The 17,474-nt window shown below is 40.3% G+C and overlaps 1 protein-coding gene across 3 annotated transcripts; it reads right to left on the bottom strand.

The window, feature by feature from the left end:
* Positions 1–27: 27 nt before the first annotated feature.
* shc2 (SHC (Src homology 2 domain containing) transforming protein 2) lies at positions 28–16,995 on the bottom strand. 3 transcript variants are annotated; one of them, XM_067513434.1, is made up of 14 exons: positions 16,730–16,995; positions 14,267–15,076; positions 9,575–9,645; positions 7,461–7,521; positions 7,013–7,132; positions 6,757–6,810; positions 6,443–6,494; positions 6,010–6,130; positions 4,107–4,287; positions 3,353–3,446; positions 2,677–2,856; positions 2,212–2,582; positions 1,785–1,952; positions 28–1,653 (listed from the first exon to the last, which is right to left on the bottom strand). In XM_067513434.1, the coding sequence occupies exons 2-13, from the start codon at positions 15,032–15,034 to the stop codon at positions 1,824–1,826; spliced, it is 2,202 nt and encodes a 733-aa protein (XP_067369535.1). In that variant the 5' UTR covers positions 15,035–15,076; positions 16,730–16,995; the 3' UTR covers positions 28–1,653; positions 1,785–1,823. The 3 variants fall into 3 exon arrangements, with proteins under 3 accessions (XP_067369535.1, XP_067369536.1, XP_067369533.1); XM_067513435.1 differs by having other exon boundaries at positions 14,267–14,527; positions 16,730–16,990; XM_067513432.1 differs by lacking the exon at positions 16,730–16,995 and having other exon boundaries at positions 14,267–16,723.
* Between the last annotated feature and the right edge of the window lie 479 nt (positions 16,996–17,474).

The raw sequence follows: 17,474 nt of genomic DNA, 5'->3' as shown, positions 1-17,474 counted from the left end.
AGGAAGAATGAAGAATTACAGTCACAGTTGTACCTTTAAACTTTTTAATTGACAAAAGCAAACACACTTAATCAAATAACAATCCAAGAAATTCCTGAGAAAGAAAAATGTACATATGGGGGGGGGGAATATAGAAGTTTAAAAATTTAAATATATTCATTAGGACCTCAAAAGGTTTTGTAGCTCAACTTGCCTCTGCATATTCATGAATGCATGAGACTGCAGCTAACAAGTTAAGGGCCTAAATGAAGATATGTTGCTAATGGGAGACAAATGCAAGGACATTGGACCTACATCTAATAAGATTTTAAAACCATTAGACTTTTTTGGGGGGTTGGGGAGGCATGAAAAAAAAATAATCAAATACAACAAGCAAGGGATTGAACTGCACATACATACATATAGGATAGGGACAATCAACTTATGCATTTCCCTGAGCTGGGACAAATGATTCAATTTCAAGTCCAAATCCCCATTTCTTTATCACTGACTTTAAATAAAATAAAAAAAAAAAAAAAAAAAAAAAAAGACAGTGAGACATTAAATGTTACCCACCTCAAAACAAAACCAGCTTACATTACTGTTAGCAGCTTACAAAAGCTTAATCATCCTGACATTTCTTCAGTTATTCATCGGCAAGGCAAGAAAACTAATCTTTTGCAATAGGAGCATAAATGCACAATCTATACACCCTGACAAATGCCTGTCTGCAATTATTAAGGCACTAAAGTTGGAGAACTGTGGAAGTACAGGCATGTTTACACAGAGTTTGTATGCAGAGTAGCAGATTTTAGCCTAGTTGACAAAGCACATTGTGGCCAATGTTCACAGAAGTAAACAACATAAAGTCTGCCTTTAACAAATTGAGGACAGCCCTTTCAAAACACAAACGACTGACACTTATGGACAATACATTGTCTAGCTGTCAAGTATTGTATGCCCACTTTGCTGTTTACTAGAATATATACTGTGGGGAAAAAAAAGTCATTAGGTTTACAAACAAAAAGAAAAAGGGAAAATGCATGGCTATTTTCTAAATGCAGCACTAAATTATGTTTAGTGGGTTTCCATTGTGCCTTTTCAGAACCAGATAATGCAGACATGTGAACATGTAACAAACACCTTACATTCCAATGAAAAAAGAAATTTCTTTAGTTGTCCCCATAGTTACAGTGCTTTCCAGATAATCTGTTAGTTTTGTTCAGGCCTCTGTTCTGTGACTGACTGGGCAAGCCACAGTACACTGGAAGCACATCATGATAATGGGTATAATAGGAAATTTTTTATTGGGAATCAGATCCTCATGTGATTTCCTGATCTTGGGTCCTCTCCAAACGGTTGTCTCTTTGATTTTTGACACCGGTTGACAATTTTCCACCCCAGGGTCATGTCAAACTGCAGATTCTGGTGAATTTATTAGCTTAGTACTGTAGCTGCATGCTGAGGAGTTTGTAACAGATGAATAGTTTGGTTGATCCTGGTAGCAAACAGGCAAATGAAACAAGACACCAAATGCCTCAATCTCCTTGGTAGAGTTGCTTCGAGAAAAGTATCATTGATATCCTTTGTTCCAGAGAAATATCCATTAGAAATAAATTTGTTTCCAGTTTCAAAGTTTTTGTAGCTCTTGCATGGACTCACAAGAATTCAGCTCTGGAATAAGGTAACATTAACTCAGCAAAGTGAAGGTCAACAGTTACTGTGTACTTGAAAACATGGCATTTTCATGCATCTATAAATACGTTTCTAATAATAATTCTCACAAATTATTCAGTATGGCTTACGTTTGCTTTATACTTGCAGTCCCATGCAGGGCTGGTGGCTCATCGTTTCCTCCTCACCATCTGTCTGAGGTGGAGTTCGCTCTCTGCTGCCACAATAGGCAGCCCATTCTTCAAATGGTATAAGATGAGGTGGCTTATGCTCTCAAACAACATATCTTTGGTTCTGACCTTTACGGTGGACAGAAAGAGGAACATGGTGCGAGACGTCACACTTAAAACAGCAGACAAGACAACAGATCCATTCACTGAATGGCAGAAATGTCAATGATCAGGGTTTCTTAAGACACACAAAACCGTAATGAACTCAACAGTAGAAAAGGCTGATTCAAGTCTATTTTTACTTCACTGGCTTTATATAAACTACTTGATTGCCATTAGAAAAACAAATACATTCATGCAAGCCGTTTTAGTTTGATCTCTGACTCACCACTCCCTGAGGGTCTACTAGCAGTAGGTGTTTGGGGAGGCCACGGTTCATGCCTGTTAGCACATACTGTCCAGGGTTGGTCGTGCTCTCACGAACAAGGAAATCTCCATCTCTGACCAGGAGTTTCTCTGCATCACGTCGGCTCATGCGGCTGTGGTACCAGGGCTCCCTGCGGAGCTGCTCCTCATTTGGGGCCACAGGGGCCCGACGGCGAGGGGGGCTGGACCACTGGTCTTCCAGGATCCGAACACCTCCACTTGCAGCCTGAGCACCTCCACCTGCAGCCTGAGCACCTCCACCTGCTGTATATAGACTAGAGCCAGCAACTCCACCACTGGCCGCATGCATCCTTAGGGCATCTTCAAAGGGTCCTGCATGGACATTGATATTTTTTCAAGAGTAAAAACATTTTTCAAATAACAGAAACTGAGATTATCCTCAGTTTTACGATAAATCAGGCCTTACTCATGTCAAAGAGATCCTTCTTGGGACTGTCAGGTACCCTGACCCCTCTGTGTCCGCTGAATGCATGTTCCAGTGCATTCAGGTTTTCTAGACTCTGAGTGTTGACATACTGATGCTCCTCATAGTCTCTGCTGGCTGAGGCCTGGCCGTCAGCACACAGGTAACCATCTGCTGTCAGGCCTGAGGAAGACACGTCCACTCATGTATCCTTGAGTATGTGTACAATGTCAAACATTTGAAGTTTTGTTTTTGTTAAACTGTTCTATGTGTATCTCACTTTCATAAATATTATTTGACAATTAACCAGCTGTCGTAGGTACTTCAGTACATACATCATAATTATAGACTGCTTCTGTAGTTACCAATGAGATGGAAGCTTCTGCAGGGCCCTGGTTCTAAATAGTTAAAAGTTAGTGTTTGTGGTTTATTTCTAGCCCTCATACTTTTTTCTTTAGGACTTGTTCTGCTAAATGTGTGTCCAATAAATGCCCAAATTTCTTTTACAGTGTTTTAATGTATAATATGAAGATTTGATTAGTTTACGTTATCCCATGCTTTAAGTTTCAACTAATGTCACATCCCTGGTGGTGTTATACTAATATTTCAAAACTGTTAAAGTTACCAAGCTCGTTTTTTCCCCCCCGTCATACTTGCTTACTGCCACAGGGCGTCTCACCTGAGCTGCTGGTTGTCTCAGTGTCCCAGTGACGCTCATAACACAGCTGACCTGGGGGATAAGATGCTTGCTCCCTTCTGGTTAGTAAACCCATCTGCAAAACACACAGACATCAGAAGGGACTCTCCCATCTCTTGCCCACACATAATGTTGTTCTGAAGCACTATTTGAAACATTAGCTACAGCGGGTCACCATATTTTGAACAAGCAGCAGCGAGAGAGCAATGATTTCTCTCACAGTAAGCAACAGAAGAGCCAAGGCTCTTTTTATAATCATATCTGTCTTTAGCAATTAGCTTGCAGAAACATCAGGAAGACCGTTATGGAGTATATTTTCATGGTCCTACTGTTTAATTCCTCGTAAACAATACGGGGAAGAAGCAGCAACACATCAGTCACCACTTTAATCAGGAAGATATCAGGGGAGTTTCAGGCTTAGTCTGGCAGTCACGAATGGTAGAAATTAGTCATGAACTACAAGATAATGACCAGATGCAGCTTTGATTAAGGTCGTGTCAATGTTAATTAACTTTCAGAACTGCAGATGTCGTGACAAATCAATTCGCATTTTAGAAGAGTTGGGTAAACTAGTGTGTAAACTCACTGTCACTGTTGTAGTTGACTATAGGTTTTTTAAAAAACAAACTCTATAGTCAAATAGAGTAGTCGAGTCTCTCCACAGCTGATTCTATCATGACTATCCAGATTCTGACCTGAGTCTATGCTGTTTGCAAAATCATGCCGGGACACTGACCTGTGCTGCTGCCTTGCTCTGTGGCTGAGTGTGTATGTGACCCAGGAGGGTTCCACTGGGCCTGAGCCTGGAGTCCACTACTCCGCCAACAGGAGGCTCCTTTCCTGGGATGCTGTTGTAATAGTCATGCTCAGAGATGTCCTCATCCTCCCCCCACATTGGCTCCTCTTGTCTGACTAACCTGAAGAAGCACACACAGTTTAAATGTGAATGACATCAACAGTCAAAGATGAGGAGCTTTAAGTTGTCGAATGGATTAGAATGTCCACATCCAAAAAAACAAAAACAAACAAAAAAAAACACTTCTATTTGCATTTAGCAACACCTTTCCAAAAAGGGAACCACAAGTGAGGCACAGAGCAACCAAGAGCTTTTAAAGAGCGCTTGGGAAACTACCAAACTGTTCCAGCTTTAACTTTTTTCATACTGGTGGATGGAGATTAGATCAATAAAGACCAGATTTCTGACTTAGAAGGGACAAACACTCAAGATCTCAGGTTGATGCTCATGCTGTGTTGTATTGAAGGCCTGGCTGGGAAGACTAGAACTTTTGTCTTGGAAACACTGAGCTGAAGGCATCTCTCCCATACCAGCAGATTTGAAAATGGAGAACAACTTAGTGGAGTTACTAATTCCTTGGTGACACAGATAGAGATGAAAACAGGCTCTTATATTCAGTCAGAGCAGATTGAGTCTGGGACTGAAGGTGGTGCATTGTTCTCAAATCAGAGCGCCACAGAATAGAAGCTCATGGAAGAGCATGGAAAACAGGCCCAGCAACTACTGAGACAGGTTAAGAGGTGCAGAAGCTGTCAATGGGCGAGTCTGTGTGGAGTCAGAGTCTGACACATGATAAATACAGAATTGCTCTATGGGTTTGGGGGCGTTGGGGACCACATTCAAGTGCAAGCAGCCTGGGTTTTGTCTAGGTGGATGGTCATTGTTCCCAGGATAATAAGGGAGTGCCACCTCTGGGGACGTGGGACAGCAGCATGTCAAGCTCACCACGGACCACTGTCACAGTGCCGACAGATCACAATCACGTGGATTGTAACAAGTGTAGTAATACTAGCGTGTTATTCCAGCGACGTGAGAGTGTGGACGGGTGCTGTGGGGAAAACCGGCACGTGTCAGGAATGACAAGTCCAGGCCCACACCCTGACGGTCGAGGAGCACGAGAAAAGGTACAATAGGAGCAGGTTGACGCAGGGGTGACCGTGTCCTGTTGGGCGATCCAAGTTTGTGACTGCACCGAAAGCTGGGAGCAAGTCAGTCATGTTGCCTGCAGACTGGACATGTTTCTATGGGACATGTCTTATCTTCTGTAAGAGCGAAACATATAAAAACATGAAAGAAAATGTGATTAAGAAGGAAAGAAAAGAGAAAAATAACGTGTCCTACGGTGAACGTGCTCAACGGACTCGCGCAGGTCTTTTCCCACGAAGGACTGAACGCGAGGACTCACGCGCCGGGTTGACAGGTGCCTCTAATAGGCCGATAATTGGCTGCAGCTGACACCGAGCCACCGTGAAACCACGCAGATTTATGTGTGTTTGCTCAGTGATTACTGGCCAGAAACTAACAACAGACAGAATATTAGCTTCGTCACAAGATTAAAACTGTCTACAGGTCTCAGCATTATTATTATTATTATTGGTCAGAGTTGTGCTTGATATTTGCTGCAAGAGTTTAGAGTTAAAAGTTATTTAATTTAATCTGACATTAAATTGTTTAAGCACTAAGCTTTGTTTGGGGATGTAAAGTTACCTGTATGGACCTTGATGCTTGTGACTATGTTGGCTGCAAATGTACAATTCAACATTGTATTATTGTTCCACTAGTATCCCAGATTTGCTTTTTATCTTTTCAAAGAACTCATGACTTCAGCAGGACTGGGTATTACCTTTCCATAGAGGCTTTGGGAGGGCTATGCAGGTACTGTTTGAACTGCAGCTCAAAGGCTTGGCCGATGGTGCTGATGACACTCTGGGCTAAACCATCTGAGCACTCCAGGATATGACAGGCTAGGAGAGACAAAACAGAAACCTTTTCTAGCTGCCACATGCTTTTAATGCTTTTAGAAGTTAGATCCTCACACATTTTTAGGCATTTTCATTTCTTCAAACATGTCTTTTTTTCCCCCATTTAAAAAAAAAATTGGGGCAGTATCTTGCTCAAAATATTTATAAATTATGAAACAAGCCACATATTTGTAAATTTAAAAAAAAAATCTATAAATGGAAGTGAGCTTTAATGTCTTTGTTCAAAACATAATGCAGTATTGTATGTGGTAACAGCAGGGAATATTGAAGCTAAAAAACAAGCTAAGAACATACCTCTCTGATTCACTGGGTCTTTGGCCACATATGCAACATAATCAGGCGTGTCCTTCAAAAGACAGGAGGAGAAATTGGTAAATGGTAAATGGCCACTTATATATTTACAATGTTATTCCCAATCACACACACACACTCAGAAATTCAATTAGACCTGATAAACTTGATGTATATGACTACATTAAAGCCCTCATTGATTGTTATGTCATGAGACTGGAAACCAGTAAAATGCAATTTAGTCAGGTATGTGCAGTCTGTCAAAAATTCCATTGCAACAACAATGTAAAGAAGAACTAGAAGTAACTTGCACTTACTGTGTCTCCCCCAGAGGCAAATGAGATGGATTGCATGGGATGATGTGCTATCACCTGCAGGAGACAAGCGAATAAATCAGAGAAAGAGTTTGCCAATAATCGTTTTTTTATTTTATCAGTTGATTTAGACATGGACAAAAGCCAAAATCCAATGAAGTAAGGTTCATATTATGACAAATACAGATTATGAACCAATGTCACCTATACAATTTCCTCTAATTCTGAAACAACTTGATGAACTGGTATATCATCTTACCTGTCGCGTGGTAGGGATGAGCAAACCTAGGCCATCTATGGAAATGTTGACTGCAATACTCATGCCTGCAAATCGCAGGTTACTCTTCCCCATGACGGACTGGAGAGCTTTGTTCATGGTCTAAATTAAAAAAGAATCAAATATGACCCCATATTTAAGATGAAATAATGCAAATAATGGGTAATAAGATAATGATAATGTCATTTTGTATTTATCAGGAGAGAACACTTATAACAGAGCTATTATTTATAGTTTTATGGTTCAGAAAACATCACTGAGCTGTCATGCATACTAACAGTGACTGACATGGTATTACCCTAAACTGCAGGGTAAATTCTAAACTTCTAGTTCTACAGCTGTAATAAAACATTCAGTGTCTATAACAATATTAGTATTATTTTGGCATAATTACACATGCATGGTAAAAAGTTAAAATTTCACTATTAACCTTCTTCTTCCAAGCCCCTTTTCCCCCTGGCACAGCTTCACAAAGTCTGTTGATAGCTTCCCTAAGTATGAAGATTAAGAGAGTTCAAGTGTCAGAGTTGAGTGGGGACTGATCAAATGGCTACTAGGACAAATTTATGATCTATAATTCATGTGGATATATGTCATATGTCTATGCACCCATGCACCATCAATCCAGTAACATCAACAACATCAAAACTGAAATGGATAAAGCTAAAATTGCTATGTAGTAGTGGCTACAATTTAGACAAGGACTGCGTACGCTTGCTGCATCACAACTTACACTATGTTAAATTCCCTGCTGATTTAGGGACCAAGACATTAAAATCATGCAAAATAAAGTGTCTCGGCCAAAGTCTTCTACTGCTACTTCAGGTCGTGCTTATCCACATTTATTTTCTACAGTGCAATTGTCTCTATAAATTGTTCCAACTTTGCAGTTAATCTACTGTAACTCTTGTAGAAATTGCTGTCTAATGTCTGTTTAAAGCTTTTGTCCCATGTGTGAGTGTGAGAGATAGGCATAATGTGGATATGAGACTGGTGTTCGTGCTTCCTCTGCCAGGGGACAGCGGGGACAACAATCAAGAACCCAGCTGCCCCTATCAAGTGGCTTGTAAATATTTAAAAAGCAGCATCCCGGGGCCTAGCTCGAGTAAAGGTCTTCTCAGGGATTTTTGAAAAACACCACAGTGTTTGAATGACTCATGCTGATGAGATGGCAGAGGGAGGAGGAGGAAGAGGGAGAGAGGTAGCCCGCTGTTGTTGTTTTTTTGTCTGCAGCTTACATATCTTCACTGTAATAAAATGCTCTTTATCGCTGGTGTTGCTGATTAACACAGCGGCAGATGTCAGGAGAATGCACCTTCTTAAAAAAAAAACATTTTTTAAAAATAGTTTTGCAGAACTATATTAAGTTATATACAAGTCACCAACCTGGAAAAAAAATGCATGCTCCCACAGCATAAGGTAGTGTCTGACTTTAAAATGATGGTTTTTGAATGACATTGAATATATTGATGCTATACAGTTTTTCAGCTTTGGTGGACAGATGGGGCCATTGGAGAATTTGGAAGTCCATTTTTAAGCAGACAATGATGCTTTAAACAAGTTACCAAATAAAAAGGGTCAGAGGGAATTTGACTGAGGGCAAGCACACAAAGTTACTATAGATTCAACAACCTCAAGGATAACATTTCATGATAAAAGCGCAATCATGCTAATAGCCCTAAAACGACTCAACCTGATGTAGTCATCTTATTCTCTGTATGGTTCCGCACTTAGCTAATGTTTTGTTTTTGTGTTTTGTTTTGAACATGACTGCCTCCCTCCCTCCCTCCTCCTCCCTAAGAAGTTACAGCCGCAGACATCATCCAGCAGGGTGTGTTCATTGGGACCACTGCAGCTTTCCACAGTCATTAGCGAACATCATCAATAATAGATCTCCCTCTCTATCACTCCATCTCTGCTGCTGCCTCCTCCCCCCTGCACTTAAGCCTTGGATGCAGGGTGGGCTCCGATTACTGCGTATCGATTGTGTTGGAGAGAGAGGAGGGTGAGAAACAGAGAGGGGAGGTGTGGGGAGAGGGGCTGCTTTTATAACAATAACATCACATGTGGCACATGAAAACACAAAGACACAGACATACCAAGACTGTGAGGCTTAGTTTTGTAGATTAGCATGTGTACAGGATAGTATACAGTAGTTTTTTCTCTTAACTGGAAAACAACCACCTTGTACAAGCTCGTGACTTTATACATTGTTTTAAATTACATTTTTTTAGTTCAATATTTGATACCTGTATTAAAGTTACATTTCCATTGGAGGTAAATAATCATGGCTAGAAATTCTAATTTGTGTTACTGTGAGTTTTAAAAAGCTGTTCTTCCACATTCCCAAAAGTAAACAGTTCAAAGCAACAAGCAAGACTCTTTAATGTTACTGTATATTAAAAGCAACAATATAAACATACTAAGTACCAAACCAGAAGTGACACACCACGGATAGCCGTGATTGTTACTCAGTTAATCCTGTACAACCTGGATCAAATTGACCTAACTCACCTCCACCAGAAGAGATGGTGAGCATCTTACCTTGTCACCTGAGTCCGTGTGTTGAAGTCCAGTGAGCGCATTGACTTCAGAACTTCAATACAGCCCATGTACTGCACAGATGAACATGAAGAAATAGCTTTAAACAAATAATATCCAAATATTCATGGTTGCAGACAGATTCTGGTCATAATTAAGAACAGTTGAACAATGTACTGGCCATGCTGTAGCGATGATTGGTTCAATTGCACCTAATTGAAAAAAAGAACATTACTGAAAACATTCTAGCTCTAAAAATGATTGCCAAAAGTAAACATGAAGTCATAATAGACAAGTGTTAAAATTTCAGTCTTTGGATGCACTTTAATATAATAAATAAAACAACGTCCATCCATTAATTATCTGTAACTGCTCTTTCCGTTCATGGTTGCGGGGGTGCTTTAGCCTATACCGGCTGTCATTGGTTGAGCGGCTAGATACACAATGGACAGGTCGCCAGTCTATCTCAGAGCAAACACAGAAAGAAAACCATTCACACGGGCAATTTAGAGTCATCAATTAACCTAACATGCATGTCTTTGGACTGTGGGAGAAAACCCTGTGGAAACCACCAGCATAGGAAGTACATGCAAAATCCACACAGAAAGGCAGCAGCCAGCCTAATAAACATATTTTGCAAAACTTCAAATGTTGTATTTTTATTAAACTGTTGCAGACTATTAAAAAGCTAGATGCCTGTATATTTATAGTTTCTAGTATAAGCTTTGGTGCATTGTGTTGGGATTTTATTTTTACAACTGAGATTTTTCCCCAAAACAATCAGTATGGCTGAAAAGGCTCCACTGAATAGATACATACTGTACATTTTAGGGTTGTTTTTTTTTTCAACTTTTTGTTGATTGCCGTGTTTTAAAAATTCCCCTTTGGAATGGTGAAATTAAAAACAACCATAGAAAACAGTGTATTTGCTGCAAGGCTTTTCAAACGTTATCATTGGTACTCCAACCCTTCTATCATTAAACATAATATTTTCCCACACTGCATCCCAATCTAAGTCAAATCCACATGCAGATCATTAAAGTGTACTCCAGTGGCAAAAAGCCAGCTGCACAGCTTTCTAATGGCTGTCAGGTTGGGGTGCTTATGGCATCTTGACAACATTAGCAGCACTAAAAGCTCCAAATTATGGACAAACTGTAGCACATTAGGCCTCTGGGAAATGTTAAGGGTGTGAGGTTGTTTGTGTATTTTCTACAATCAATGCATGTGAGAATGTAGAGATGCTATTTGCATATCTGTTATATTTGCATGAAATAATGCAATGATTGTGACTATAACTTGTGGTTTGTAACGTATATAATTTGTACCATGGGTGAGCATACAGGTATCTGCATAGCCTACAGCAATGTACTGTAATGTAATAAAATGTATGCATAACGGACATTAACCATAACTACAGTACATGATATTTATTATTGTTCAATATTTCAATAAATAAAAAATACAGAATATAAAATATTAGATTTACTGAAATAAAGTGTTACAAGTTCATGACTTTTGACTTTCCTAATCATTTTACAAAATAATTGGTTTGTTTTTAAAAGCTCACTGTCTCTTTCCCTGTGCTTTGAACTCTTATAAAAGATCTCATCTTAAAACACATACAAAATATGGCAGGTAAAAAGATCTAATAATTTGGCAATGCATAATTCACATCATCTCTACGATATATTGTATCAATTAATGTAATATTTAGTGCAGTTTCCAGTAATATTACTGTAGTGAGTTCAACGGACAGCAGACAGACTACACAAAAACAAACACAGCAGAGAAGATCCAAGAGAGCGAGCGAGAGCAACCTTTGAGCCTGAGAGCTTAATGAGCTTTCTAACCAGATTTGGAGAAGGGGGGAAGTCTTCCATCAGGAAAATTGCCTCTCTTTTTTTCTTTCCCTCTCTCTGCCAATGCCTCCATTGTCAGTCACTCATTTTGCTGATGTAATGCACCCGCTCTTCTATCACCCCATGTGCACCAAGTCTGTAGTGCTCAATCCCTGTGAATACAAGGGCACTGACTTCCCAAGATGCGTTCCTCAGAAATGTAATAACACTGACAGTCCCTTTCAAACATTCTTGCATCATGGCAGATTTCTTTGAATTTAAAGTGGAGACATTTTACTCTTTCTCAGTTTAGAGTTTGTCCTGAGCCCACTTCATTAGCTAATGTTTTCTCAGTGTGATGTCAGACCAAGAAGCATGCATGCTGTATGCTGTAAGCCAGAGAGCAGAGAGAGTACGGATAGTGAGAACATCTGGTGAGAATAAACTGCAGGTTATTACTGAAGCTACAATATGCAACTTTAACTACTGCTAGCACTCAAAATGAATCCAGTGTGCTATACCTCTTCCTGCTCTGCTATTCTCTGTTGTACTCTGCCATGCTCAGACAGGTAGTCAATCTTATGGAATTACAATAAACAAGAATGTTCCGAGCATTAATGATCAAGCAGTGAATATCTCTTTACTGCCTGCAGTGTTGTTGTGAGTCTAGCATTTCTACATGTAAGTTTTAGTACAAATTTCCAGCACAAAAGATGTTTGAAAAAAGTTACATACTTTATCTTTAACTTTTGTTTATAATTGTTCTTTTGTTATTCATTCTGAACAATAAACCTCATTCTAATTACATACTGTTCTATCCCACACCGTTTACAGCACATGTGAGAGCATACAACCACAATTTTAAGTCAGCGCATAGTAGTAGGATGATTCCGGACACAGAAAATCACATAACATATTGAGGATATTTATAATTTGAAGGGGAAATACCGTGCAATGAAGTTTAGAGGAAAATTATAAAATGATGAGCAGTCTGGTTTTAATATAGCTCTCCAAATAATAGCTTTGGCAGCTGCAGAGCTTGTTTAATGCTGCTGCAGTGTCCTGGCTGTCACAGATGGCAGATGCAGATGTGGGGCAGACACAGACCCTGATATGACAACAAGCCACAAAGTGCATAAGAGGAAACTAATATTAAGAATCATATTTGTGTCTTTCACAACAGAGGAGTGACTGTGTGTGTGGGTGTGTGTGTGTGTGTGCGTGTGAGAGAGAGAGAGAGAGAGAGAGCGAGTAAAAGAGAACACAAATAAAGGAAAAGAGGGATGTGTGCCATGGTACTGTAGCTCCGCTGATTAAAAATGGCAGAGTGCAGCAGAAATCTACTGTCACTTTGACACTAATACATGCAGCAAGAACTCCTCGCTGCATAGATTTACCACCCAACTGCATACACGGTACAGCTTTAACAGCCATGACACGCATTACAAACAAACGAACAGAGGGATCTTATGGTCGGACATAGACTGGATGCCTGTTTTCTAAACTACAAATACACGTGGTTATTGTTATAAGCACAGTATATGATGTATATATCCTGTGGTAAACAGTGCTGAGAAAAAATAATCCTTCTCCAGTCTGCACACATAATTTGATGGTTTATCTTTTACCAAGATAAATGGCAAGCCATTAAGAGGGCCTTCGAAAATGACTGCTGCACAGCTTCAGATGACAATAACAAGTTGTTAAAGGCTTAGTTTGATAATTAACTTTGATATCAACCAAATATGCCTTAAGTACTTGTTATAAATCTAGCTAAGCCCTGCATAGTGATGAGCGCTCATACATACTTGACCCCTCCTTTAATGATCCGCCCGTCCTCTTCCACATCACATGAAGCGAATGACTGTGATTAAATCTAATTGAATATAAGAATGAATAGTGCCTGTATGGTGCCATTAAAAAGCATGCTTGGACCCCAGACTGTGCTAATCAAGAGTCATCTCATTAGTTTGAGGAGCAAGAGTGGGGGGAAGAGCAGTGCAAAGCATGATGGAGGTGAACATGCGTAGGGGATTGCTAGAGAGAGATCATTGACATTGACGTCAAGCAGTCTGCTTGGGAGAGTAACCCTTTGTAAACACAAATCCTAAGTACACACTGATAAAGATATCTACTGCGAGCACAAAAAAACATCTTTCATTCATTACCCTTGTCACCTCTCTGATGGGATTACTAACTTGTCATTTCTTTGAGTAGCCTTTTCCAATTTTTGATTAACATACTCAAGAGTTTTTTTTAAAATCAAGAATGCTAAGCAAGCTACAATAAAATGTTTAATAAGAATCGGGCTTCACTATGTTGATGGGTTGTGCAAGCAAATTACAAAAACCTCACAAAGAGCACCAATCCTACAAATATGGTCAGACATAGACTACACATGCAGTAAATACTGATGTTTAGTGTTAAGTACTGTATATGGTATAGTGCAACAGAAAAACAATCCTTACCACAGTCCTTACACATTATTTTCACAGTGTCTATCTGCACTCTGACACCTCTATTCTGATGCAGTCTCACTACAGGCCACACCAAGTCATCTATGTGGATTAAATTATGTATTCCCCAGCCCTTGCCACATGAGCTGCATCACAAACTGCTGGGCCTTGTTGTGTCCTTTTATTTCCTACCCAGATAAATAAGCCTTTAAATGGACTTATTAATGTTACTTGATTCTCTGGTCCCTATGGTGAGAAAACAGCTGTCAAATAGTGAGCGTCTGCAAAAGAAAATAATAATTTTGTCTGATTAGATAAAAAAGACCTGAATTAAGTTAACCTTCAAACTTCTTTATATTGGATATAAACCATTTGTTAAAAAGTGCAACTTGACTTACCCTAACAATGTAAGATGCCCCTGGTCCTGCAATCTTCTTGTCAGGGTGCAGCCAGCCTTGGGAAGGTTTGTGGATGAAGCTGCCTTTCTGGTTGAAGGCCTCTCCCTCCAGCCACATGCCTTCCATCCTTGTTCTGCGATTCAATCCTGACCTGGAATTGCCAGAACACCCAGGGTTTGCCATGACCTCTGTGGTCCCAACTCCGTGCTCCCCTGGATTTGCAGTGCTTGCAACTGCTACTGCTCTCTGTGCCCTAATTGCCTGGAGAGAACAGGGGGTGACACACACAGGGTCACAGGAGTTAAGCACTGCTGCAAGACTGGCCACTGGACCACTGGCTGAGGTTGCATTACTGTCCCTCTGTGGGGTGGAAGAAGGGGAGACAGAGGGCTGGGAAGGAGCTGCTGCTGCCTTGCCCGAGTCCTTGCTAGAATTGGAGCTAGAGCTGGAGTTGGATGGGCTCCGGCTGAGCAGAGAGTTAGAAAACTTCCACTGGGGCATCTTAGGGATGAGCATGCAAAAGGTTGTGGTGGCGTCCTGCTCCCCGTCCAGGCATGGGGAGTCAGCTAGAGCTGTAGCCCCAGCAGAGGAGGAGGTCCTGGTACCAGAATCCAGAGGAGGCAGGGGAGGCAGTGGAAGGCCCTGGGCGGAGGAGGGGACCACCGGCGTGGCCACAACTTTGCCGCTCATGGCTAAGCTCTGCATCAGGTCGTCAGAAGAGGTCACGGACTCGTTGCGAAAGCGGCCATACTTTGGCTTAAGGAGCATGCCCGGAGGAGCCGCGTGAAGCAGAAGCTGAAAGGGGGATAACTGCCAGAGAATGATGGGGGAAAGGGGAAAGGGGGAAGGGGAGAGGGGGGAGGTGAGATGGAAGAGGAGGAGAAAACTAGAGAGAAAATTTTCCTGGTGGAGTCCTATATCCTTGTCAAAGTCAAATGAATGCTGTGTGGTCCTCTCCCATTCACACACACGCACACACACTGTCCCACTCTCATGCTGCTCTCCTTTCTATCTGAGCTGGCCTGCTTCATTTCAATGCCTTAAGGCAAGCTTGCTCGTATGCTCCCAGACTCTCTCTCTCTCTCTCTCTCTCTCTGGCTCTCTCTCTGGATGATGTCATTGGGTCTATTAGCCCTGCCCTGCCCAGCTGCTCTCTGCCTGAAACACCCTGCTCAGAGACACAAACATACACACATTTGCACTCTGCAGAGTGAAATGGCATCATTTGCACTCAATTTTCATTGTTAGAGGTGAAAAAGATTAATATATTCAGCATTTCTCCCCTGCACCCTGACAATAAAAAGGGGGTTTAGATAATGTAATTTCGAATATACCAACACATTTCTCAAACCTGTCACATGAGAAAAAAAACTACTACCAAAATACATACAAGAATATTTCATAATACATCCATAAACAAACACAAAATAGCAATATCCACAGGGCTATGTTAAATGTTCAGGTTTTAACTAACGAATTATTTGTGAATAAATACAGGCATCCAATGACTTTAAGTGTATTTAGTGCGAGTCAATGCATATTGTATGTGAGTAGTTACATTTGTCCTGGCAGTAGACACAAACTTAACAAAGGAAACAATGCAGCCACTCTCATAAGGGACTGAATGTCTGAAAACATCCGACCAACCCTCATCTGCCTGAATTTTCTTCCCAGCTTCCCTCCCATCCATCTCCCCAGGGAGCAGTTAGCCATCTCGGCACAATCCTTTTAGCTCTTTACTGGCACCCTCCCTCATGCATTCCCCCCTTCAAATAATTTTCAGTCTCATTTCAAAATCTTGCATAGTTGTATTATACAAAGTTAATGTGTATAATACAACTATGGTAAAGATAATGTGAGGTCCAAATCAGCAGCAGTCAGGATTCTTCAAAGTTGGTTATAGCAAGACTTTACATTGTACAACTTTTCTTTTTTGTCTTTAATTCTATGGAGGTCAGTTCATTAAAATTGGTGCAGTGACTGAGTACAAGCCAATAGAAACGGTTAAGGTTAAAAAATATAACGGAATCTCCTTAAGTACGGATTAAATGACGGATTAACCCATGGTGACTATGTTCAATTCAAAATGTTGGGAAACAAAGCAGAGAAAACTGACATTAAATGCTGCAAGAACACAAGTCTTAAATTAGATTCCATAAATACAGGTGAACCATTTTTGCAAATGTGATAAAATAACCCAATAGTCAGGGTCATCTGTTGCTCAAAGGGAGGGGTAATGTACCAACTAATGAATGCCACCTACACATACAAAAAAAAAAGTCATTATCACTTTGGAGGACATAGTGTTATGTTTTCTGTAAAACTAAATCTGAAAATCTGAATCAAAGTAAACAAACTATTTTTATGGCAACATATGTACCAATTATACACCACGTTTCCGACACAGCAATGTTTGCAAAGTAAACAAGTTATTTAGACAGGCATCAGAGGCAGGAAACTTACCTATATCTCAGGTTGTGATGAGAAAGAGTATGAAAACAGATTCCAACCCAGTAGACGTGACTTGACTTTTATCAGAGAGAAACTGTGTATAAAATTCAGTTGTCAGAGCACAGTGTTGCTGCAGCTATACTGTTGGATATCACTAGTCTAAATTCTGTGTTACTACAAACACTACATGCTAAAAAAAAAAAAAATACACACACACACACACACACACACAGTCAAACCACAATCAGAAACAGTTTGACATGACTGCCACTGCTACCCCACCTTCTTCCAAACAGCCAGTCACTTTTTGTTTGTTTGCTACAGAGAATACAAAGTTACTGATAAGCCAGATGTAATCGATGCATGTTGACAGATGTATGAGTTGCAGGTCCTCTTAGTATGTTCTGTCCTTTATTCTGACACATGACTTCACAACACGTACAAAAGTAATGTAAATGTTAGATTTACTTCTTCAAACAAAATGACTGCAGTATTTAAATTAATTTTAAGCTACTTATGTGCACCTGATGTTAAACTGCAATTTCAGCCAACAGCTATTAGTGATTAACTTGACTTGGCTCATTTGCATATACAAGTGGAACAAATCGTGCTGTGAATACACCACTAGTCATTAGCAGCCATTTCCCTGACAACATTGATTACAATTCAGAATAACAAAATTGATTACCTGTACCACAGAAGCTCAACTATATTGTTAGCTTAAAATGTAAAGTTTGTGCACAGTTTGTGCTTACAA

This window comes from Channa argus, chromosome 8, assembly GCF_033026475.1.
Source record: "Channa argus isolate prfri chromosome 8, Channa argus male v1.0, whole genome shotgun sequence".
Taxonomy (NCBI): Eukaryota; Metazoa; Chordata; class Actinopteri; order Anabantiformes; family Channidae; genus Channa; species Channa argus.
Note: the sequence above shows the minus strand (reverse complement) of the source record. Positions and strands in the feature narration are given on the sequence as shown.

What these genes read in the sequence shown, in the direction of transcription:
- shc2 (XM_067513434.1), bottom strand. Translation starts at nt 15,034, where the DNA reads ATGCTCCTTAAGCCAAAGTATGGCCGCTTTCGCAACGAGTCCGTGACC. An exon ending in ACACGGACTCAGGTGACAAG is followed by an intron (nt 7,522 to 9,574) that starts GTAAGATGCTCA and finishes CTTCATACTTAG; the next exon opens with GGAAGCTATCAACAGACTTT. An exon ending in TCATCCCTACCACGCGACAG is followed by an intron (nt 6,811 to 7,012) that starts GTAAGATGATAT and finishes TGTCTCCTGCAG; the next exon opens with GTGATAGCACATCATCCCAT.